This window comes from Aphanomyces astaci, assembly GCF_000520075.1.
Source record: "Aphanomyces astaci strain APO3 unplaced genomic scaffold supercont1.5, whole genome shotgun sequence".
Taxonomy (NCBI): Eukaryota; Oomycota; class Saprolegniomycetes; order Saprolegniales; family Verrucalvaceae; genus Aphanomyces; species Aphanomyces astaci.
This window is the reverse complement of record NW_009798268.1, coordinates 1,667,220-1,690,972: the sequence shown is the minus strand read 5'-3', so window position 1 is coordinate 1,690,972 and position 23,753 is coordinate 1,667,220. Positions and strand designations below refer to the sequence as shown.

Below are 23,753 nucleotides of genomic sequence, written 5' to 3'. Positions count from 1 at the left end.
CGACAATTCGACTTGTCACTGGTTTCTGAAGACTCCAATCTTAACGCCAAAGTTAACACGTTGGTTGGATTTTTTCAGTAGTTTTGACTTCACGTTGCACCATCGTCCAGGCAAGACGAACGTGGTTGCAGATGCATTGTCGCGCCCTCCACGCGCTGACATTCACATCAACACTTGCACAGTGCATCACTGCGATTCTTCATGCTACGACCGCTATCGTCGTGTTCATGAGTGGACGACACGCGTCGCGGCCTTCAAGTGCATGGATGTCCGCACATTGCAGTTGTTGACGGACTTGCCTTCTCCGGGGGAGGAGTGCGTTGGTAGTGTCGAAGTCGAAGTTCCTCAACAACTCGTCATCCATCACGCGGAAGAAGTATCGTACAGCATGGTGAAGATGGACTCGAACCTGAAAAAACGGTTCCTGAAGGCGTACGAGAAGACGAAGGAGTTTGCCAACGACAATAAGTTCGTAATGAATGATGGACTCTATTTCGTTAAGTCGAAAGACCAAGTTTGGAAGTTGTGTGTGCCGAACGACGACTACTTGAAAGGCGAGATCATTTCGCAGAGTCATGACACCAGCATAACGGCGCATCCAGGTGTGCGTCGAACGCAACTTCACATTGCACAATGGTACTATTGGGTGGGACTTGAGGACGACGTCAAGCTCTACGTCGCTACTTGCGAAACCTGTGCACGCTACAAGACAAGCAGTGCCAAAGCCAATGGCAAGATGATTCCCATCAAGTCGCCAGATGAGTGTTGGCACACGGTTTCCATCGACTGGATCACGGGCTTGCCTGTATCCAATGGCAAGGATGCGATCATGACGTGCGTGGACAAGACGTCCAAACGACCCAAGTACTGTGCTACGACGTCGACTGTCGATGCTCCTCAAGTGGCCAAGGAGTTCTTCGACACAATAGTGCGGCACCATGGCCTACCGGCGGTCATTATCAGTGATCGTGACTCCAAGTTCACCAGCCAGTTTTGGCAGGAGCTCATGAAAATCATGGGAGTCAAGCACTTCATGACGACTGCAGGAAGAGCGCAGAGTGATGGAGCCACAGAGCGCCAAAATCGGACACTCGAAGATGCCTTGCGCTGCCAAGTCAGTTACCTCGGACATGACTGGTCAGAGCACCTCGGCACCATTGAGTATGCGCACCAAGGATTGATTCAAGCGTCGACGGGACTCATTCCATTCGAAGTGGACACGGGCAGAAAGTTGCGTAACCCCATTCTTAATCAAGTTGAAACTTTGAATGAGTACGCGAAGAACTTTTCCGAGCAACGTAAAGCATTAGTCAAGATGGCACTTGAAAACCTTGACAAAGCACAGGCTCGTCAAAAGAGCTACTACGACAAAAAGCAAAATTGGAGTTTCGCAAAGGGGAGTTTGTAATGCTAGCGACACGAAACGTCCCCATCAAGCATGCGAAGTTGGTGAACAAGGATGAGAAACCAAAGATAGTACCGAAGTTCATTGGTCCCTTTAAGATCATACAAGTAATCAACCCGAATGCTATCAAGTTGGAGTTGCCAATGAGCATGAAGAGTCTTCACAACGTCTTCAATGTCGATCGACTGAAAGAGTGTCCCGGCCAAACGGATCGGTTTACCAACCGACCCATACCCAAAGCGACTCCAATGCTTTTGGACGACAGTGGCCACGAAGTCTTCATCGTCGAAGAGCTGCTGAAGCAACGGCAGTTCAACCGCAAGAAAGAGTACCTCGTCAAGTGGCATGGCTTGCCCGATTACGAAGCGACCTGGGAACTTGAGCGGGACATCAAACATGTTTCCCATTTCAAGCGCCTGGTTCTAGATCTGAGAGCGAAGATACAAGCGGCGAAGTCGATAACCGGGGGAGAATGTAGCGACGTCACTCCAGTGGCGTCATAGGGTTATCGACCAATGAGAACAGACGTCACTGTTGACGTCAGTTTACGACCAAGCTCGATTGGCGTGCGGCGTGTTCGGCCATGGACACCAGAAGTTCGTTCTGCAGAGCGCACGTATGTATAGCATTAGATATAGTATAGTCAGAGAAGTCATGCATGTAGATAACGCCAATCAATCAGTTTACAATTCCCTCTGCGTTATCAACTCCCTCCAGTGTCGATGTTCACTTGAGAGATCTTCCAACGGTTGTTCAAATACGAATTCGAGTCCAACGTCAGCGTGGGGTACAACCGGGGCTTCTCGGGGCCACCCAACAAATGCACTAACTTGGACAGCTTCCTTTGCGCGTTGGCGCGGGTCGAGTTGTCCAACCAGTCGGTGGTCGCAATACCAGTCGAGAAGGACGACTCCAAGGCCCTGACAAGTTCGTCGGCCGTCATGGCCGAGTCAGCCGACCACACCGCGTCTACGAAGTACCGGCCCAATAGCTCCCCAACTGTTGTAGCCACTTATGCCACGCAGAACTTTTCACGAGTAGGTTCCACCTCTTCGCCATCGATCCTCTTGCCGAACAAGTTCCAGTTGGCCGTGAGGAATTCAGGGGTCAGGTGGGTGGACGAGGCGTGAATGAGCTTGTACTCCACGATGGTGCGGATGTCGTCCAACGTCGTGTTCTTTAACAATGCTTCCGTCTTGTCAAAGTAGGTCAAGGCGGTCAAACCCACCCAGTCGTTCGACCCACCGCATCCGTCGCGGACGTTGAAGCCGTTGCCCTTGAGCCACGAGCCAATGAGCAGCGGATACTTCTGGTCCAGTGGCCAATTTCGTAAAACCCACCCAGTCGTTCGACCCACCGGACTGGTCGTGGACGTTAAAGCCGTTAGCCTTGAGCCACGAGCCGATGAGTAGCGGGTACTTCTGGTCCAGTTGGTAAAACGTAAACGCAGTGTACGGAGACACAGCGGCCTCCGTCTCCTCGAAATTGTAGAGCCCGAAGCGGTGTTCACCGGCATCACAGCCGCCGCTTGTTCGGCAGTGAGCAAGCTAACTGCAAAACCGTTGCAATGTACACCTTGTAGTAGGCTTCGACGGTCGACCACTTGGAAGGGGTGGTGAAATACGAGCGAGACAGCGACAGGGGGGGCGGACACCGAAGAGGGCGTTCTTGGCTTCGTTGGCGTCATCAACACTGGCCTTGATGTCGACAAGAGAAAGGGATGCCGTTCTTGGCCAATTCACCAGGCACGACGAGGAGATCCAACGTGGTGTTGGCCGATCGAATGGCTTTCAACGAGTCGGCCAACGGAGCCACGCCAAGCGACGAGAGCGTAGCCGTGTCTAAACATGAGTTGTAAAACTCGCAAAGCTTGGTTTTGTTGTCAGACAAAATCTTCTTCAACACGGCTTCGTTTTGGATGGCGATCTTGAAGAACGCCGTATCGGTGCTGGGTCTATCCGGGGGGATCACAGCATCCTTGTGCCACGCGCCACACGCATATTGATAAAAGTCGTCGCAAGGGTTTGCGGGGTAGTCGATCAGCTTGGTCACGTACTCGGGGAGTTCCGTGACGGAGCCAGTCGTGGCAGCCGACTATGCGCTGAGGAAGACGAAGACTTTGTCCATCGTAGTGCAAAAGGAAAATGGAGTTGGCCAGTAAAAACGAACCAGGCGGGCAAGTCGTTCAACCCGATCCACCGAATTCCCATCGTTAAGGGAAATTAGAGTACCGGTATATTCGTTGGGTTAGTAGGGACCTTTAGCAAGTCCGCAATCCTCGCTTTCCAGACTTGAACTTCGATTCGAATTCCGAAGATTTAATACTTTGCTCGAAAACCAACCTGGAAAGTGGGGAAGTTTACAGGCTTTCAGCCCTGAAGTCCATGAAGTGCCATAGCCAATCAAAATGAGCTGTGGCAGGATAATCAACGTCAACCTTCCACCGCTCAATTTGATTGACCATGGGAAAGCCCATTCAAAAGCAGCTCGCCTGGAGCACCGAGATGGACCTGAGGTTCTTCGTGTTGAGCCGTACGACGGCGAGTACGGTACACTGACTCTGCGTTGGAAGACTGTCACCGCCAACATCTCTGCGTGCTTTGAAATGGGCATTCCACACCGCTCTGCCCGAGACCACAACGAGTCCATGTTGGAAACGTTCAAGTCAATCGACAGGGTGTAACGAATGTGGGGAACGGGCAGCGAAGAAGAGGTCACGGAGCAAGTTCAGCTGTTGCAGGACCTTGTCGACCGCCGCGAGGCAAAGGATGAAGCAAAGAAGGCAAAGAAAGAGAAGGACCAGAAACGGCGTGAGTCAAGCGAGTTGGAGTGGTTTGGATTCGGTAGTTGATGTCTCGCGGCAGGTTCAGGCTGACTTTTACACTCATCACCAGAGCTGCTGCTAAGAGGACTTCGTCGTCAGCCACGCTCACGAGGTCAAGACTCGTATCGGTCGGGACTGGGATGGCTGACGCGACATCCGCCGCATCGATTCCCATTGTTTCGTCGTGGTGGCTGGGACGGCTGAGGCGACATCCGTGTCATCTGCGATTGCTTGGACGGGAGGTGGATTCGAGAGGCCTTTGCTCATTCAGGTGTGCTGGATTTCTTGGTTTGGCAGGAGAGTTACCCTGCTTCTCCACCATTTTTGTGACGGTCGTAGGGGTTAGACGCACAAAAGATACGAAGGTCCGGGGGTTTGGACTTCAGGACCGGATACTCTCTGCTTGGCCAAGAAGAACACAGCAAGAAAGGAGTAGATCTAATGTTAGGCAAATGTAAAAGTGAACTATCTAAAAGCTAGCTAAAGCTGACGACCTTTGGGGAAAGGTCCTGTAGAATAAAAGGCAAGACGGTCGAATTCGAAGGTAGTCAGCCCGTCGAATAATATACCTTTGCGATGGCAGTACCACGATGTGGTATAGTAGTACAAGGCCATGCTCCAGCTCCGTCACAGAAATAGGGCTAATACCGATGCGCATCTTTTTTTTGAAGTCGACAATTGGCCAGTATTGTAGAACCTGTCCAAAGGACCATTCCACACTTATTCGCACCCGACTCATACTTTTGTTCACTCTGCGTTGGGCTTCTGTCAAACGTGCTCCACCAAATGAGAAGCCAACTGGTCGGGATAACCGTAAGCTGGGTCACCGAACACGACGAATACTTGGAACCGAGCATCCCGAGCAATAACATTTTCCAAGTTCGAATGGCGCAGTATTATCAGGTCATGCCGACGACCTTCAATTGGCCCAAATGCATGGGCAATGATTCCATCGGGGTTCACCAGGGTCTGGTATTTGACGGTATGGCGTCGTTTGTGCCCATTGTACACTGTCCGCTGTCGCTCGTTTCCCTCCGGCCGGCGGCACTCTCGTACGGTCCCATCAATAAATGCCCATACGTTGTGAACTTTGGCTCCTTTTGCTACAACCGCTTGGCTGAACTCGTGCAATTTGCTGATACGGTCGCGGTCTAGAAAGATGATTTCGGCAAAGTTGGAGTAAATGTGATCGAGCATGTGCAGAAATATGTTGCAAAGGCCACTTCGAGAACGCCCAGACATAGTGATAAGGTCGGACCGTCGATGGGAGACTACAAAACGGCGGAGCAGGATGCAGAGAGCCTCGACACCACTTCAAGTGGTTTGTTCTGGGGTAACGACGCGTGGTGGGATTCGAAGGACAGTGACAAGGGATCGCAGGGTTGACTTGGAGAAGCGGAACTTGGCGAGGCAGTCGGCATCGGTAAATGTGTCCAATGTGAATCTCACTAGGTATCGTTAGCTGAGTACTGTACTATAGCATCTACGGCGCGATAGGGCAAACTTGAGACGCAGAGACACTCTGCTGCGATGGATCAGTCGCTGTTGCTCAGGATGTTGGGTACGCATTACCATCTGTGGTCAGTCCAAGTTCGCCTCGGAAGGACAAGTACAACTGTACATCTCTCGGACGCAACCCTAGGACACAACCCTCGGACGCAACCCCGGGAACCGAAACAGTTGTTCTAGATTTATACTACCTTCTATGACCCTTCATAAGGATGCTTAGCATTCATCTTAATACAGTAGTAGGTAGGATTGTTGTCCATAGGGTTGGACTCGAAACGAGTTTTGATGTGCTCAAAGAGCTCGAACGGACACGTAGTGGCCTGATAGAGGCGGCGGAGGTTGGTGGAGATGGCTGATACCAAGCCTCAGAGCGTTGATTCGCCAGTTTCTTGGTCGCCTCGAGGGCAATGACCTCACGTTGGTTGGCGGTCGTGCGCGCCTTGATCTCAGCGAGACGCGCGTCACGATCGGTCGACGACAGAGTCGGGTCGACAACATAAAGCTCAGAATGCTCGACTTGATCGAGCTCGAGGTACATCTTGCTGATGTTGAGCGCATCGATACGATTGCCTTGAGGGACATAGCTTCGTAGAGTAGAACTCAGCAAGGTCTTGGGACGTGGCTTGGGACAAGAAATTCGTTTACCAGAGCGTGTAGGCCAGGGGACGGAGGTCATCGAGAGGGGTGCCAACGAAGCGCTGCACAGAGGAAGGAAGGAGGCTCATAACCTGTCAAGAGGGACGATAAAGGGGGTAGCACTGAGGAGGGACGACGACGAGAACACTTGTGTGGTTCGAGGGCAAAACTAAATTAACGGACTGCTTAGCTACCCTATGATTGGGCAGAAACAGTCTGGCTTCTACAGAGAAAGAACACCGGAAAATTCCGGATGACCGGATATTATCCGTAAGTGACCGAACCTCGGCGAAAGAAGGCCAAAGCAAGAACGGCCAAATTGACAAAAACGAAGAATAAATTTTTTTTAATTATCATTTCGGCCACTATCGATGCGATCCATGTACAGTACCCGTACATCGGAATTTCGACCATGACAATGCAAAAAGCGATTCATATCACTAGTCTCGAGTCCATGGTTCTGCGCAAGGACATCAAGTTCGACTACTTCGTCATCTACGTTGTCTTCACTACTTACGATGTTTGACAAAAAGTTGACTCCTATATCTTTACTGTTAGTTGGCGCATTTGTATTATCCACTTTTACAGCTTTTGTACGTCGCTTCCCTGAAACGACGCCGTGTTGCCAAGACTATTCAGGGACACCCTCCGTTCGTTGCAACACAGTGGCTCGCTTCTTCGAAAGCTACCGGATGGCAGACTCTTGACGGCGTATGAACGGGCTATGGCTCGCACCGACTGCATGCGCGTACCAGCAAGTTCATCGAGTATGGACAAACGCTCGACTTCGGCAAGGAGTTCGCCTCCCCCACGAACCATCGTCGAAATGAACTCTGACCACCAATGCATGTTTGATGATACAGTAGTGTTGTATCTACACTACTTTGTCCTGATTACCAGTACTTACTATCAGTATTAAAAAAATTGTATTTCTATTGTAAAATGTAACTCGACTAACCACCGCCTGTGCAGGCTGTGCGGAGTTAAGCGAGAACTTACTGTATATTAGTGTGATCTGCAAAATTATCATTTTAGATTAGTGTGGAATATCCTCCCTCCAAATACTGTTTGAACAGAATCGGTTCAAACTTGTTCGACCACACTGCACGGCTTCAGAAGGACTTACTAGTAGTTCCAGTCGTATAGTCGTATGATGCCCTCCATGGATAACCTGACTGATCGATGGAGGGCACCATACGACTGGAACTAAGTCCTGAGGAAGGCCAATGCCAATCACAACCAGTACATACATGGGTGTACGAGTACTCTATTCCACATGCTCGACTTCAATTTCTCATCGAGGTGGCTTGACGTTATCCGTTACTAGTAGTGGATACACCTTGGTCAAGGATATTCGATATGGGAATACGGTTGGTTGCGTTGAAAGACCTGTACGCCTGGTCTTCACTTCACTGTCAATGGTTGACACTTTTGGCCAACTTCATTTTGTTTTTCGCTGTACGATGGTCAAAGTCCTTATCTTCCTGAGCGCGTTGGCCACTGCCGCTACGTCTGACTCCGTCACGGAACTCTCCGAGTCTGTGGCCAAGCTCGTCTACTACGTACTCCGGAAACCCCTGCGACGGCTTTTACCAATATGCGTGTGACACGCGAGTTAAGGGTTCTCCAAGATCTCCATCCAAAACCAAGCCGTGTTGACGAAGATTTTGTCTTGCAACAAGCTCAAGCTTGGCGAGTTTTACAACTCATGTTTGACTGGGGTTGGACCTCCTCGTCGTGGCTGGTGAATTGGTCAAGAACGGCATCCCTGCCTTTGTCGACATCAAGACCAGAGTCGACGACAATGATCCGACTAAGAACGCCCTCTTCGGCTTGCGACGCCCCCTGTCGGTGTTTCGTACGTACTACACCACCCAAATCTGTTACATCTCGCAGCGTAGCTCTACAGTGTCTGCTCATCTAGTTATTGGCTGACAAAGGCAGCAATCAACGAAATCAGTTTTTTGAGGGTACAAAATTCATACACCTCATTTGCACTCTAACATGCATTGAATCGAATAGAAACCGTTTGGAACTACAGTACTTAGTGGGATGGGTAAATCTAAACATGGACACTTTTCGACAAATTAAGCGATTGAAAGTGATTTATTCGTCGAACGGTGGCCACGGGTTTCGGAGTCCTTTATAGGGTCGGTATTGTCCTTGAAACCTCGTTGAATGTGTCCTGCATGACGGAGGGGCTTCCACGAAGCCATAGATTGTAACATGACATCTCAAACTGCATTCTGAGGTGTTTTATATCAAAAAGAAAACTGTACCTTTCTCATATGGCCAGGCCCAGAAACCAGTCGATCCAGTTTTTTCCAGCTTTCACTTGCTGCATTGAAAGATGTACGACAATTCTCATACTACACTTAATAACCTCATATGTAGTCTATTGGCCGAACCAAACTCCATGTCCCACAGCTTATGCAAGAGATTGTGAAAGTTCACAAGTTCGAGTCCGAGCTCGAAAAACCATGGGTAAATAAGCCAACTTTATCCATCCGAATGAAGACCCACTTCAACCGACTGCTATCTCGTGGCGCTCTCACCGTTCGTGATGTGCCACGTCAAGTCCCTGAACGTTGGCATGTCCGCCACGAATCACAGGTGATTGACACGGGCGAAGATGATGACATAGGCATTCACCTACCTCTTCCTCCTGGCCGGGCGCCGCTTGCAAGGTACCTTGCTCTCTTCGAATTGCACGAACAACCTGCGAGTGGATGGATCGTTGTTCGAACCCAAGACCCAACTGCCTTGCGGTGCGATTGTCTGCTTTGGATTCGTGGCGCCATTTGCAGCCATGTGCTGGGATCAGACTTCCAAGGATGAGTACACCGCCCTGGCGACTGATAAGCCGTACGAGACGTGCAGATGCTGAAGACTAGCTCCATTATCAGGTTATCGGCCGTCGTTTGCACGTTGCCTGATATATCATGTTTTCCGGTTAGATAATACATTTTTTATATTTCGTATTTGTGTAGCATACTATTTGCAAGTACGATAGTTTGGGACTCTATTTTGTACAGAACATTGGTGTGATATTATATTAGACAAGCTGAATTAGAGTATAGAATGCTAATAAAATACTGTACCAGAGCCACCATGTTAATGCCTGGAGTAGTCGGGTTATTCCCACCTTAGTCAAGATTAGATGCTTTTGAACTTGTCCATACATAGAGGGCAGTAGCCCATAATGATGTTCCACGCGCACCAAGTATAAACGAAGTTAGTAAATTCTTGACTATTTGACCACCCCCCCCCCGAAGGAGTAACAGCGAACAAACAGCTCAATGCGTACTCAATACTGGACAGATCGAATTTAGTAGCTACAGTTACGTACTCCCACTCATGAAATCACGAAACTTAGGTAGAAATAGCCAATCACATGCTCTGAATTCTTTACAATAGCCAATCACATTGAAATGTGAGTTTAATAACCAATCACATTGCTCATAGTCACATGTGTCCAGAAATTCTCATAACGCACTGCCTGCCGAAGTGGATCTCGTTGTGTAACATACTCTATATTCAATTCAGCAAATTTCATGTGTCCTTCAGCGAGAACTATGTGCGATTCAGCAATTCTTATGTGACTCTCAGCAATTCCTATGTGGTCCTCAGCTATTCTTATGTGGCAATATTTTATCCTCACTCGCTTCTTGAGGGAATCCAGTGTCCGAGGGTAAACTTGAAATCCCAGCATAAACCATGCCGCCCATTCGGCATCAGTTACCTCTTCCGGAACCTTCCCCATGTCCCACTCAGCCACGCATTGTTTAGTCGCCGGCTCAATGCACGCACTCAACGGTATCAGAAATGGTCGACGCCGTTCGCGGTAAGGGCATTCGTCTGGCTGATGTACTGGTTGTACGACACCATGAACGCTCGTTGTTCTTCCTTCGTAGAACCCTTGAAGATCGGGTTATTTGGGAGGACTGGTGCGTTGTGAATGTATACATCGCCTTGACCCATGTCCCAGTCTTCGGTATCAGGGGCAGTCACACCGGGAACCGCCCCAGATGGCCCAAACACAGGAGGCTTAAAACTTGATAATCCACCAAACGGCCACGCCTCGTCGACCGCCACCGGTTGGCGTCGGCCCTGTGGTGCCCGGAACAGCCGATATACGGCCATCTTGCTCCGCTGTCGTTTACAATCACCCGGTCGGCCAGGAAAATTCTTGCCGGCTACCGGACTGTCTGAGCGGCCTGACCTTGATCGATCGCCATCCAGGGAGCTCCGCGTCCTCTGCATGTACGCTTCGCTCGTGCCTCGTTCCATGCTCTAAATCGCTAGCTTGTCAAAGACAGCTAAATAATTCTTGGTTGTCTGCGCCGGCTTGCACAATCAGCTACCGTGCTCACGACGGTAGCCTTCGATGACAAATCCAAAAGTGTCTTCATTATCGTTCAGGTTATGCGCCCATCAACCAGCGAATCACTTCGCTCTAATCCAGGCATCACAGTCAATACACTCACAGTGTACCGAGGGAGCTTCGGTAAGTCCTAGCCTGGGCCTAACAGTAAATAGGATCCACTTTGGGACTAGTTATTTGCTCCCTCGGCGAGACTTAAACTAGAACCCGACTGAACTCACTGTCAACTGCACACACATTTGCACGGGTAGTTGATCCGAGGCACGGCCGAGAACAACGGTTGCGAGCACGTGGAAATGAATTGCCATGGCGGAAAGAGCCAGTCCCGCCCATAGCGAAGTCAAACATGGCGCAAATATTCCTGTTTCACGCCGTTGAGGTCTGCAACTATGTGGGATGACACAGTTGATAGTAGGCGAGTAGGAATTGCGTGAATACGGGCCCGTGGACCTCTTCCGCACGATGCACTCATCGGACCGGCGTTGCATCCTTTGTTGGGCAAGAAACAGCCAAATCGACTTGCCGTCTGAGGTGGGAATATTGTCTCGGACGGCTGGTGGAATGCCCACCCTACCCTAGAGTGCTGTGCAGTGGAATGCTGGCCGATGCTGTCGGATTGCACCGTACTAGTAGTCGAGTGTCGTGTAGGGTTGTGTGATGGACGGTGCGGATGGGCTAAGATACGAGGTACGCCTGCGTTATTCACATTTGTAGCTGGTATGAGGCTGGCCCGTCGATGTCGAACGTAGTGAAGGACTGTGTGTGAACGGCAGGGCGACGCGCGATTGCGATGCCAAACGAGTGAAATTGATCGTCCAAACATGCCACAACTACGGGGACACTGAGGGGGGCGATTAGGAACGTCGATTGAGAGCGGTGCAAAATCGTTTGGCGCAACTAAAGTATTGGGATGCTGTAGGAGAGCCGTAGGCAGCTGGGAGGAAGAAAGCGTCGAGGCTGTCAAGCGCATCCAGGATGGCTTGAGCGCTCTGGTGGCGGAGCGGACGGGGTGGTGACACTGAGGCCAAACAAATCCGCGGGTTGATAGCGGTATCATCGTTCCACGTTCGTCGCTCATGGTCGGCGAGCGGCAAAAAATGGGCTACCGACAGACTGCCAGACCCACAGAAAAGGTCATACAGGTAGGTGAATATGCCGGGTGAATCCGATCTATGCGTCGCATGAGAGGCTCCTCATGAGTTCCTTTGGAAGGAGGTGCGCCAAAGATGGCGAGGTTAAGCTACTATGAACTGCCCGCTATGTGACAGTGGGATTAAAGGTGAATTGGGTTGGTTTTGTCGAGAGCAATCAGTCAACACAGCCTCGGCAAATGTCTGCGAGGGTACGTGTGATCGTGCAGCGTCTCGCGAGGCCCGTTGTGCTTGGGAAGGTGCTTGGCCATCAGTCAATGGAATGTATGGAGCTACTAATGGAGACGGCATGGGAGAAGGTAGCACCTGTTGCAGAATTGCATCGATGTGCAGTTACGGCTGCAGGAGTTGGTGCCGATACGGGGGTAGTGCTGGTGGACGCAATGGGGAAGCTTACAACAGTTGCGGATGCTGAAGGTTGCAGCACCGGGTTTGGGCGGAGAGCACGAATAAGCAATGGGTCATCACAGTGAGATGAACTCAGCCGACGATGTGATTCGGTAGTGTTTTCGCCATCGATCACAAAAACAAAATCGATGGTATGCTAAAGAGTTGTCTGCCGAGTTTCACCAGTGGCGTGATCGGTAAACTTGAGAATGTCGTCGGTCAGGGGCAGGGTCTCCGGGGCAACGAGGCCGGACATGATCGCAGGTATGTCTGAGTAGCAGGCAAATCGCCATCACCCGCAATACAACATGTAAAAATAGTGTCATTAAAGACCCGAATTTGAGCTGTAGTGAAAGAAACATCAGCATTATGTGGGCCTGCCTGAAGACATTGTTTAGCCAACATGGACTCAAAGATAGGTAATATAGGCTCAAGTTGAGCCACCGGAATTGAGTAATCGGAGGATTGCGTAGTTTGTGTGACTGTGCAAGAGACAGGGTCGTAAGCGGTGACCTGACAATGCAGCCACTCCTCATTACTGGTGCAGAAAGCACGACGGCATATCCAAAGGCCAGTGCCCGCCTGTACCTCAACAACGTCTACGATGGGGAGAGTTCATCTTGCAAGTGCGATGGAATCGCGAAATTCGGCGATCCCGTTGTTTACGCGGACTTGCCCATGCACGTAAGTGACGGTGACACGACTGTTTGCCCGTAGGTATACGATTCGAGGTTGCGGCACGGAAAGTGCTCTGGTTGCACACGAACGAGTTGGTGTACGCGGTACATAGCTGTGGTAGAGTTTAAACGAGGTTGGTCGGCGAAAATTAAACACTGAGACTACTGGGAGCTACGTCGGTTGGCCCCGGCGACTGTTAGGGTGTCTAATTTCTCCGCCAATCACGGCCGAAAAACAGGCTTCGGTTTCACCAAAATCACCAATGGTGTGCTTGAAAAAATGAATTTCGAAGTACGATGGAAACGATTCTGATTGGCTCCGTTTGTTTTGAATAGTTACTTCGAAGAGGGCAAATACGGAGCACAAAATTGCGCGCAGCGGAGGTCGTGTGCATAATTTGTTGCAGGCGATGCCTTGGCAAGGAGTAAGATCCAAGCGTGCACGTCACCGAATGTCCAATCGATACTTCTCGTCGGGAAAAGCGGCAGGTAGGCCCTAGGTTGTGCGGCTACCCGGACAAGGCCTGTACAACGACGAAGTACTTTTACCAAGAGTTTTTATGCGCAGTACGTCAATTAGTCAGTGCGATTTGGGTCGGGTTAAGGCTTAACCCGGCCCAAATCGCACTGACTAATTCGCAATGACTAATTGACGGGGTTAAGCCGAAACCCGACCCGAATCGAAATGACTACTAGTAATTGACGTACTGCAGAAGCGACCTTACCGCTATATGGTCGCTTCTGCTAAAAGTCCAACTGTTTCACCTAACGTTACCACCACAATTATATGATGATAAAACCGAGTACGAGCGCAACCATCTTGATTGAATTTTGGGGCAAAACTAAACACGAGCGTGGTGGAAACGAAACTGATTTGCAGAATTGTGACTACGAGGACTCGACCAAAACACATCAGATTATCTACCATCTACGTTAGCCCCTACTACTGTATGTCTCGTTCATTCTATTTTCCGCGCCCCCAGCTGCGCATTGTCGAACGAATACACATGAATCTGATCCTTGGATCCCCCTGCGGCCACGAGCGCTTCTTCTGTGGTTGCGATGAAGTCAGCAGGGCCGCACACGTACAAGTCGCTATGCGCAAGATTTGGCGTAATGTCTTTGAGCTTGTCGGCCGAGACAGTTGGCGCATAGTGGATAGAACTGGATTCCCATTCGATGGGCTTTCCTGTTGAGGTCACCGCAGACGTGTACGCGTCCACGTCGGCTTGGTTGGGGGCCACCTGCAACGTCACGGCGCTGCCGTAGAACGTTTCTCGAACGCGATATAGTCCCTCCAGCATGACCAGGAATGGCACGCACCCCACTACATGACTCACAAACACGACATTTGAGGGAATGGATTCGGGCGAGTCGATCTCAAACCGGACGTTTGACTCAATCCATTACAACTTGACGGTTGCTCCAGTCGCATGGGTGACGAGCCAGTGCGACGACGCGCTCACGTCGTCCACGACAATGTCGATGGTGTTGGTCCCTTCGACACTGAGTGAGGCAATCGTATAGTGCCGCTTCACTTCTCCCCCTTCGGCGACAGGCAGCCCCAGAAGAATCGCATCGCCCGGATGGAACCGCAAGTTAAAGTCAAAGGTCAACGTGAGTCGCTTGGCCGTCGCTGAAATTGGCTCCGACTTGGAGATCGTCGCGGGCAGGCTTTCTGTGATCTCGACCGGCTCGTTGTTTAGGATCACGGGGAGCATCACAAAGTAGATCAAGCTGTACGCAGTCAGGTACGCCGTAGAAATATCTGGAGTCCACTTGTCTCCGCTCACGATTTCCAGCGTTTGCAGCAAATTCTGGCCCACCACCGTGTAATGGTCCTTCTTGGTCCCGTACTTGAGATGCCCTTTGGCCAGTCCTTGGGCCGCACTCACGATGTTGGCGCCGTTGATGACTGTGGCTAGGGTCTTGATAATCCCCGCCAACGACTTGCCTTGCACGGTCATGCTGGATCGAAAGATCGGACGCAGCGACGGCGCCGTCTCGAACAAGACGTTGTAGAACGTCCGATAGAAGAACTTTGTCGGCGTTAGGTGCTTGACCGCGTCAAACGCCGAAGTGCCCTGGCAGATGGCAGACCAATTCTCCTTGATCAGAGCTTCGTGCTGGTGGGTGACCACGGGGCGTTTGATGTCAAATGGCATGTCGTTCTCAAAGCGGGAAGCGAAAGGCTCCGTGAGCCCAATGGCGCCATCTTCGGCAACGTAAATGATCTCAGCGTTTTCAACAGACACAGCTCCTCCCATGCGTGTTTTGCAGGGTGTTGTTGGATGGGTACGCGTGAACGAAAAGTTGGCGTTCGATGCCAAATAGAAGCCAGGGGCCTAATTTGAAGCCGCCGCGCAAAGCAATGGCACTGTTAAGTTCACAACGGATACACTTGAGTTTACAATGGATACACTGTTGAGTTCACAAAGGATGCAATGTTGATATTACTTGTACATAGTATGCCGATATGGCTCCAAGTATGGCGAGTGCACCAGTTGTTTTACTACCATACCGTATGCGCAAATGTATGCTGAAGTGTCCCACTTATGCAGTAAACAGTAAGTTCGAGAAATTGAAGGTCGCCTTACAGTTAACTGTAAACACCCACATGATTTTGCTGTTAAGGGCCCGTCTGGATAGCACTTTTATTGAGAAATATCGCGATAATTTTGCAAATATTCAAGAATCTCAGCGACTTCAATTTGGCGTGTCTGGATGCCATTTCTTAGCCAAGTTATATTCCATAATTTTATCAGAAATATCGTAAAAACCACAAGAAATAATATTCTACTCATGAGTAGAATATTTTGACGATATTAACAGTGCGCGTTGAATTGACAGGGCATTTCGGAATGACAAAGGCCATCGTGATTGCCTTCCTACGTCGATGGCTCATCCGCCGCCGCCTGGCCAAGGAACTCTTCGCCAGACAGATGGTGTACCACTACCTCGCCTTCGTCCACAAGACACCAAAGAGGACGTCCATCCTCAGTGGTCCTCTCTCGGTGGACGAAGTCCTCTGCGGCTCTGCGCTATCCTCTGATTGGCTGTTCATTTCCGCCCTTTCTTTTACTCTATGCATCCAGACACACCGCCCAAAATCATTCTTGGATCTTGAAACCCAAGAATTTCCTGCAATGTCGAAAAATGTTTTTTATTCAATATTCCAATATCCCATAATATTGGTGGGTGGCATCCAGACGGGCCCTAATAACAGTAAAGTCGAAGTTTAAGTCGAGTGGGAAACCTCGGATACAGGGCTACCCGCGATAAAGTGTATCCAGGTGGCATAATGCATACAATAGTATACTAAGTAAGGTAATTCATCAATTGTTGACACGGCACCAACAATTGTGGGACTGAGTAACTTTTAGCCAATAGCATCTCGATATTTTGTGTTGGCCTTGTATGATTGGGTATAATAATATTCGTCTCTACTAGTGTATTTTATTACACGTCTCAATATTGAAGTCTGGTCAGTTTTTTTTCAATCTCAAAGAAAAAACTACAAGTATTTAAATAGAATGTCAACTAGAAAGCCTTGACGCTGTCCGGCCATACATGCCTACGAGAGCGTCGCGGCAGTTGTGCATAGATACGTGATACATGGAAGTACCCAGTTTAGAGCCATCGCTACCATTGCCGAAGAAGCAGCAGCGTATTAATCCTCGCAACGAGTGGATGGCCTCCACTATGGCGCTACTGTTGTGATCCACAGCAGTGAATTAAAATGTGGCTGCATTTTTTTACGCTGACTAATTAAATTCATGTAAAAAATTATTTCATAAATATTGCGAAATGCATGCAATTATATTTTTGATCAAATTATTTTGCATATTAATTTAATGTTATACAAACATCAATGTTTTTAAGGAGTGACATGAATTGGTTCACCTCAAAAGTCGTGCTCAAAACATTTAATTTCGATACAAATCTGAAATTTAGTCCAATCATGCTCGATGATACGTCAAAAAAATGGTGGCGTTTTAAATTCCCTTGTGGTGCTATCAGCATTAAAATAATCGTTTTCGTTCTCGAGCTACTGGGATTTGAAGTCATGGCCAAAACTTGACCAAAAACCGTGTCATTGATTGATGCATTACCTTACAGTTAGTATTATGTTTTGGGGCTTTGCCCAGGCAAATGGGTTTTCCAAAATTTCCCGTAGGGGCCTGGGGGGTTGCTTCAAATCCAATATTGCGAGGGGGGTTATACAGTACGTAATGGCTATTAGTATAGAGGTGCAGGGGTTGCAATCGTTGCTATTCTAGCGATCTACATACGCAATCAGCTAGTCTTGATGTCGTGAATGGTGATTATAACCTCGTAAATGGTAGTTGTGTGCTTTTACATGTAGATAAGCCACAAGCAGAATCGTTGTGGAGGGACAGAAGGCTGTGGGGGGTCGTAAACGATGTAGGGGTTGTAATCGATACAGCTGTAGCGATTTACATGCAGCTAGTCGCGCATAGTGACTGAAACCTCTATGTTCACATGTGGATTTCCCACCACTCTAACCCAAATTTCTAGAGTTTACACGCATAACTTGTCGTTGAGCTCCACTTGTAATTTTCGCACAAAGTCACATTGAACACACATACTGCACTGTAGTGAACACACATACTAGTACAGTACATAACACATAACGTTACAATGGAATATCTCTCAAACGTCAAATTGCCAGCTCAACTGCTGGCATGGTTTAGGACTCTACAGATACAGTAGAACGCTTGCCTTGCCCTACTGTACTATACGTACAGTACCGTATAGTAGATGTGGACCTAGTGAGCAGCGTATGTGATGTCAAAGTGGGACGATCGGTGCGGTGGACTGTGCAATGATGTCCACGAGTGCGCCAGACGCTGAGCGATAGTTTCAAAGGTCGCGCGCGAGCAACGCAGGTACCGAACAAACCAACCGTTCCCTGCCACTACTGGACTTTACGGCGGGCCAGACAGATTCACCCCCAGCGACGTAGTCAATCACAGGTGCAGCCGGTAAGGTACGACCATCTAGCAACGCAATCGTCACAGCGATGGTAGCCACCGTGCAAATCAACGGAACGAAGTTCATCGGAAGTGTGTGAGTCCATCAAGTTTAATTGCAATATTATTACCCAATCAGTTGCGTAAATCACAAAAGCCGATGGAATTGGATTTGATTGGCTGAAGAACATAAAGCCGCTGAAGTAAAAGTCGCTCCGAACACGCCATTAAGGTATTACATTACGTAGTCCTTCTTGGGGTGATCTATCTTATCCAATCAAATCAGTATTTCTATTGGGTAATCCTGCTCGGGATCAACGAGAGGTCATGTTAAGTTCTACGTAATGTAATACCTTAATTATCTTATGGTACAGTACCGTACTCACAGTTGAAGGAATTGGCATGGGGTGGTTTTTATGAGCGGGGTTTTTGGTAAATAGTTGGTGTGATATGAGATCTGGTGACTTATTCGGGTCAGTAAGCCAGGTCTTGGTGACATATTTAGCTCGAGCTCAGAACATATGATAATCCAAAACTAATTAAACCAGCATCATATGTCTGTATTCACCCATAACGATATGTGGATTCTCGATGTAGAAAAACAGGAGGTAGACGACATGAAAAACAGACTAGAAGTGGTATAACGATTAATTGAGTTTGGGTTATCATTTGTTGAAGACATTCCTCCGCGAGGGCCGATACTAGAACCACATGTTGTGGAACCGCTTCGCCAATTGTAACGCGCCTGCTCGACCAGGGGCGGTGTGTAATCTTCGGTTTTTACTTCGCCCAACGTGGACTTTCCTGGCCCTAACCCTTCCTGGCACCACACACATTTGCTCGGCCAGTCGGTTGGATCCAGCCTACACTACAGTAGTCATTGGTGGTAGTACGAATGAGCAAACGAGTAGTTATATCAGCACTTTTTCGGTGCATCAGATCCTCCAGGAGGCGCAAATCACCGATTTCGACCGTGTTGGATTTATATAAAGCTCATCACCCAACAACCAACTGCCATAGGCGATTACAAAGGTGATCTCACATAAACTTAATTACATTGTAACTGTGTATGTGATTATTGTGTGCGCCGCACACGGAAAGCAACGCACTTCAACCAAGACATCGTTTCTTAGTTTTTCCTTATGCACAACGCTACATACGTATCTTCGTATCGATCAAACCTATTCCCACAACAAGCACTTTTCGGACGGGTTGAAGGACGAGTTGGTGGGGCACTGGAACACACGGGCAAACTCAGCGTTGTTTTGCAACGCCCCTTTGATGCGGAATCGATTGGGTGGGTGCTCGCTCGCCAATAGAAATTTGAGGTATGCATCAGTGCTCTTGGAGCATGAAGCTTGGGCATACGACAAGTAGAACAACTTGTCGCCAGCGTCGTCCGTGTACTGGGACGGGAGCTTCTTCAAGTACTCATGGTACGCGCGGAAACTGGTCTTGAGCCCCCCAGAGTCCGCAATGCTCTCACCCAAAGAGCGCTTGCCACTGATCTTGCCCAACACAGCGCCAGTCACATCGCTCGTGACGATAAACTTGTCGAACTGGTCGATGAAGCACTGGGCCCTCTCCTTGAACGCAGTGGCGGTGTCGATCGACCACCACAGGTGCAAGTTTCCGTTGCCATCGAACTTGCGGCCGTAGTTGTCGAACCCATGGGTGATTTCGTGTCCGATGACCATCCCGATGGCACCAAAGTTCTGGGCGGCGTCAAACCGGCCATCAAAGAGCGGATTTTGCAAAATGGCGGCCGGGAACTCAATTTGGTTCACGGTGAAATCGTACTGCGCGTTCACCTTGTCGGGAGGCATGCCAAACTTGCGCTTGTCCACGGGTTGGCCATTCAGCTTCAAGTTGGTGTCGATGTTCACTTGAGATATCTTCCAGCGATTGTTCAAATACGTCTTCGAGTCCAACGTCAGCGTGGGGTATAGCTGGGGATTCTTATCTCCACCCAACAAGTGCACTAACTTGGACAGCTTCTTTTGTGCGTTGGCGCGGGTCGAGTTGTCCAACCAGTCGGCGGTGGCAATGCTAGTGGAGAAGGACGACTTCAAAGCCTTGACCAGTTCGTCGGCCGTCTTGGCCGTGTCAGCCGACCACACCGCGTCTAAGAAGTACTGGCCCAAGAGCTCCCCAACTGTTGTATCCACTTCTGCGACGCAGAACTTTTCACGAGTAGGTTCCACCTCTTCGCCATCTATCTTCTTGCCGAACAAGTTCCAGTTGGCCGTGCGTAACTCAGGGTTCAGGTGGGTGGACGAGGCGTGGATGAGCTTGTACTCCACGATGGTGCGGAGGTTTTTCAACGTCGTGCTCTTTAACAACACTTCCGTCTTGTCAAAGTAGGTTAAGTCGGTAAACCCCACCCAGTCGTTAGATCCACCTGACTGGTCGTGGACGTTGAAGCCGTTGGCCTTGAGCCACGAGCCGATGAGCAGCGGATACTTCTGGTCCAGTTGGTAAAACGTAAACGCAGTGTACGGAGACACGGCGGCCTCCATCTCTTCGAGCTTTCTGAGGGCGACACCCGCCTGGGTTTTTTCGAAACGAATGATCACCGGCACGGCAGCCGCCGCTTCTTTGGCAGTGTAACCAGCGAACTGTAACACCGACGCAATGTACACCTTGTATTCGGCTTCGATTGTCTCCCACTTGGAAGGGGTGGTGTAGTACGAGCGAGGTAGCGACAGGGGGGGTTGGTCACCGAAGAGGGCGTTCTTGGTCGAGTCTTTTTTATCGGCACTGGCCTTGATGTCGACAAAGGCAGGGATGCCGTTCTTGGCCAATTCACCAGCAACGACGAGGAGGTCCAACGTGGTGTTGGCCGACCAAATGGCTTTGATCGAGCCCAGCAGCGGAGTCACGCCGAGAGACGACAGCGTAGCTGTGTCCAAACATGAATTGTAAAACTCTCCAAGCTTGGTCTTGCTGTCAGACAATATATTCTCCAACACGGCTTCGTTTTCGATGCCGATCTTCGAGAACGCCAAATCGGTGAAGGGTCTGCCCGGGGGGATCACAGCATCCTTGTACCACGCGCCACACGCATATTGGTAAAAGTCATCGCAAGGGTTTGCGGAGTAGTCGATGTGCTTGGTCACAGACTCGGGGATCTGCGTGACGGAGCCAGCCGTAGCGGAAGCGGCCAACGCGCTGAAGGAGACGAGAACTTTGACCATCGTAGAGCGAAAAGGAAAATGATGTCGACCAAAAATGTCAACCATTTAAGTGAAGAGCAGGCGGGCAAGTCGTTGAACCCAACCCACCGGATTCCCATAACGTTAAGGGAGATTATTGACCAAGGTGCATCCACCAATCCATCTCGATGAGATATTGAAGTCGAGTATGCGGAGTAGAGTACTCGTAGACCCATGTACTAGTTGTGATTGGCCTTCGTCAAGACTCGTATGTTGCTCTCCATCTATACTACCCAATGGTCAATTCCAACTGTCACGTTTTATAGTTAACGTTTAACGTTAACACTTGCAGTAAGGGGCTTCTGATAATGTGTATGGTCTCATACTGTACAGTATCCTGGTCACTATGGTACTAATAGTCAATCTATCTTCCGACACTACTTGATCCTAGTATGAGCATATTTATCCAATCAAATGATATGGTTCAGAATTCTACCAAATATTACCCTATCACAGATTACTTGTCAGCCGTTTTGGCCAATCATATTGTACCCGACTAGGGCTCCTTCGATTCCGACCAGTTCCGACATAATCTGTCGGAACTGTTTTGAAAATATGAATATCTCGATGCTGAAAGCAAGTCAGACCATATTTTGTGATTTATTCACCGAAATTCCGACAGGAGAGTGTAGGTAACGTGTTGCAATCAGTACTTTTGCACGTTGTTAATTGAGTTTGGATTATCATTTGTTTATGATATTCCTCCGCGAGGAGTTGCTGGCAATGCAAGTGGCCTACAACTAACCTGTATATGTCGGCTTGCTGTGGCTTGCTGATTCAGATTCGGCTATGTGGGGGTGTCGTGCATAATGCTGTAGATCACTTGCTTGCTTGTTGCTATGTGGTGCATTACAACGTAGTCGGGGTACCAATAGAGAGAGATTTATGCGGAGAAGCAGCGCTAACTCTGTCTTATCGGTCTCTACAACTACGTAGTACATGTAGCACCAGGTTAGAATCGCATGCTACTTGCTACACAGTAGTGCTGGCCACAGGAGAAAGGTACAGCAGTTTTTCTGGAAAGGAATTTCGTAATTTTTTCAAATCATTCGACTATTTGAGACATATTTAGCCAATTGAAAGGACGAACGATTGGGTACCTTCCAATTTGCACCATGATGAATGCAGTAAGTGAAATCTGGAAAAAACTGGGTCGACTGGTTTCTGGGCCTGGCCTTATGAGAAAGGTACAGTTTTCTTTTTGATATAAAACACCTAAGAATGCAGTTTGAGATGTCATGTTACATTCTATGGCTTCGTTGAAGCCCCTCCGTCATGCAGGACACATTCAACGAGGTTTCAAGGACAATACCGACCCTATAAAGGACTCCGAAACCCGTGGCCACCGTTCGACGAATAAATCACTTTCAATCGCTTAATTTGTCGAAAAGTGTCCATGTTTAGATTTACCCATCCCACTAAGTACTGTAGTTCCAAACGGTTTCTATTCGATTCAATGCATGTTAGAGTGCAAATGAGGTGTATGAATTTTGTACCCTCAAAAAACTGATTTCGTTGATTGCTGCCTTTGTCAGCCAATAACTAGATGAGCAGACACTGTAGAGCTACGCTGCGAGCTGTAACAGATTTGGGTGGTGTAGTATGTACGAAACACCGACAGGGGGCGTCGCAAGCCGAAGAGGGCGTTCTTAGTCGGATCATTGTCGTCGACTCTGGTCTTGATGTCGACAAAGGCAGGGATGCCGTTCTTGACCAATTCACCAGCCACGACGAGGAGGTCCAACCCCAGTCAAACATGAGTTGTAAAACTCGCCAAGCTTGAGCTTGTTGCAAGACAAAATCTTCGTCAACACGGCTTGGTTTTGGATGGAGATCTTGGAGAACCCTTAACTCGCGTGTCACACGCATATTGGTAAAAGCCGTCGCAGGGGTTTCCGGAGTACGTAGTAGACGAGCTTGGCCACAGACTCGGAGAGTTCCGTGACGGAGTCAGACGTAGCGGCAGTGGCCAACGCGCTCAGGAAGATAAGGACTTTGACCATCGTACAGCGAAAAACAAAATGAAGTTGGCCAAAAGTGTCAACCATTGACAGTGAAGTGAAGACCAGGCGTACAGGTCTTTCAACGCAACCAACCGTATTCCCATATGGAATATCCTTGACCAAGGTGTATCCACTACTAGTAACGGATAACGTCAAGCCACCTCGATGAGAAATTGAAGTCGAGCATGTGGAATAGAGTACTCGTACACCCATGTACTGGTTGTGATTGGCATTGGCCTTCCTCAGGACTTAGTTCCAGTCGTATGGTGCCCTCCATCGATCAGTCAGGTTATCCATGGAGGGCATCATACGACTATACGACTGGAACTACTAGTAAGTCCTTCTGAAGCCGTGCAGTGTGGTCGAACAAGTTTGAACCGATTCTGTTCAAACAGTATTTGGAGGGAGGATATTCCACACTAATCTAAAATGATAATTTTGCAGATCACACTAATATACAGTAAGTTCTCGCTTAACTCCGCACAGCCTGCACAGGCGGTGTTAGAGCCTGTTCCAAGTACTTTTCAAAATGGGCATTATCCAATCAAAACGCTCCCCAACTCATTAC

The 23,753-nt window shown here is 49.1% G+C and overlaps 8 protein-coding genes across 8 annotated transcripts; all 8 read right to left on the bottom strand.

The window, feature by feature from the left end:
• Positions 1 to 2,108: 2,108 nt before the first annotated feature.
• On the bottom strand, positions 2,109 to 3,615 carry H257_03282 (hypothetical protein; the record flags this gene model as incomplete). The annotated part of the gene is made up of 6 exons (XM_009827290.1): positions 2,109 to 2,374; positions 2,441 to 2,714; positions 2,746 to 2,952; positions 3,058 to 3,102; positions 3,155 to 3,499; positions 3,571 to 3,615. The coding sequence occupies 6 exons, from the start codon at positions 3,613 to 3,615 to the stop codon at positions 2,109 to 2,111; spliced, it is 1,182 nt and encodes a 393-aa protein (XP_009825592.1).
• A 1,382-nt stretch (positions 3,616 to 4,997) lies between these two features.
• On the bottom strand, positions 4,998 to 6,463 carry H257_03281 (hypothetical protein; the record flags this gene model as incomplete). The annotated part of the gene is made up of 4 exons (XM_009827289.1): positions 4,998 to 5,500; positions 5,598 to 5,677; positions 6,098 to 6,322; positions 6,384 to 6,463. 4 exons carry the CDS (start codon positions 6,461 to 6,463, stop codon positions 4,998 to 5,000), a joined length of 888 nt encoding a protein of 295 aa, XP_009825591.1.
• Positions 6,464 to 10,193: 3,730 nt separating this feature from the next.
• On the bottom strand, positions 10,194 to 10,664 carry H257_03280 (hypothetical protein; the record flags this gene model as incomplete). Its single annotated transcript, XM_009827288.1, has 1 exon — positions 10,194 to 10,664. One exon carries the CDS (start codon positions 10,662 to 10,664, stop codon positions 10,194 to 10,196), a length of 471 nt encoding a protein of 156 aa, XP_009825590.1.
• A 948-nt stretch (positions 10,665 to 11,612) lies between these two features.
• Positions 11,613 to 12,552, bottom strand: H257_03279 (hypothetical protein; the record flags this gene model as incomplete). The annotated part of the gene is made up of 2 exons (XM_009827287.1): positions 11,613 to 11,860; positions 12,480 to 12,552. 2 exons carry the CDS (start codon positions 12,550 to 12,552, stop codon positions 11,613 to 11,615), a joined length of 321 nt encoding a protein of 106 aa, XP_009825589.1.
• Positions 12,553 to 13,932: 1,380 nt separating this feature from the next.
• On the bottom strand, positions 13,933 to 14,277 carry H257_03278 (hypothetical protein; the record flags this gene model as incomplete). Its single annotated transcript, XM_009827286.1, has 1 exon — positions 13,933 to 14,277. The coding sequence occupies one exon, from the start codon at positions 14,275 to 14,277 to the stop codon at positions 13,933 to 13,935; it is 345 nt and encodes a 114-aa protein (XP_009825588.1).
• A 102-nt stretch (positions 14,278 to 14,379) lies between these two features.
• H257_03277 (hypothetical protein) lies at positions 14,380 to 15,240 on the bottom strand (the record flags this gene model as incomplete). Its single annotated transcript, XM_009827285.1, has 1 exon — positions 14,380 to 15,240. The coding sequence occupies one exon, from the start codon at positions 15,238 to 15,240 to the stop codon at positions 14,380 to 14,382; it is 861 nt and encodes a 286-aa protein (XP_009825587.1).
• A 3,908-nt stretch (positions 15,241 to 19,148) lies between these two features.
• Positions 19,149 to 21,164, bottom strand: H257_03276 (hypothetical protein; the record flags this gene model as incomplete). Its single annotated transcript, XM_009827284.1, has 1 exon — positions 19,149 to 21,164. The coding sequence occupies one exon, from the start codon at positions 21,162 to 21,164 to the stop codon at positions 19,149 to 19,151; it is 2,016 nt and encodes a 671-aa protein (XP_009825586.1).
• Positions 21,165 to 21,969: 805 nt separating this feature from the next.
• Positions 21,970 to 23,185, bottom strand: H257_03275 (hypothetical protein; the record flags this gene model as incomplete). Its single annotated transcript, XM_009827283.1, has 3 exons — positions 21,970 to 22,019; positions 22,791 to 22,890; positions 23,096 to 23,185. The coding sequence occupies 3 exons, from the start codon at positions 23,183 to 23,185 to the stop codon at positions 21,970 to 21,972; spliced, it is 240 nt and encodes a 79-aa protein (XP_009825585.1).
• Positions 23,186 to 23,753: the final 568 nt, after the last annotated feature.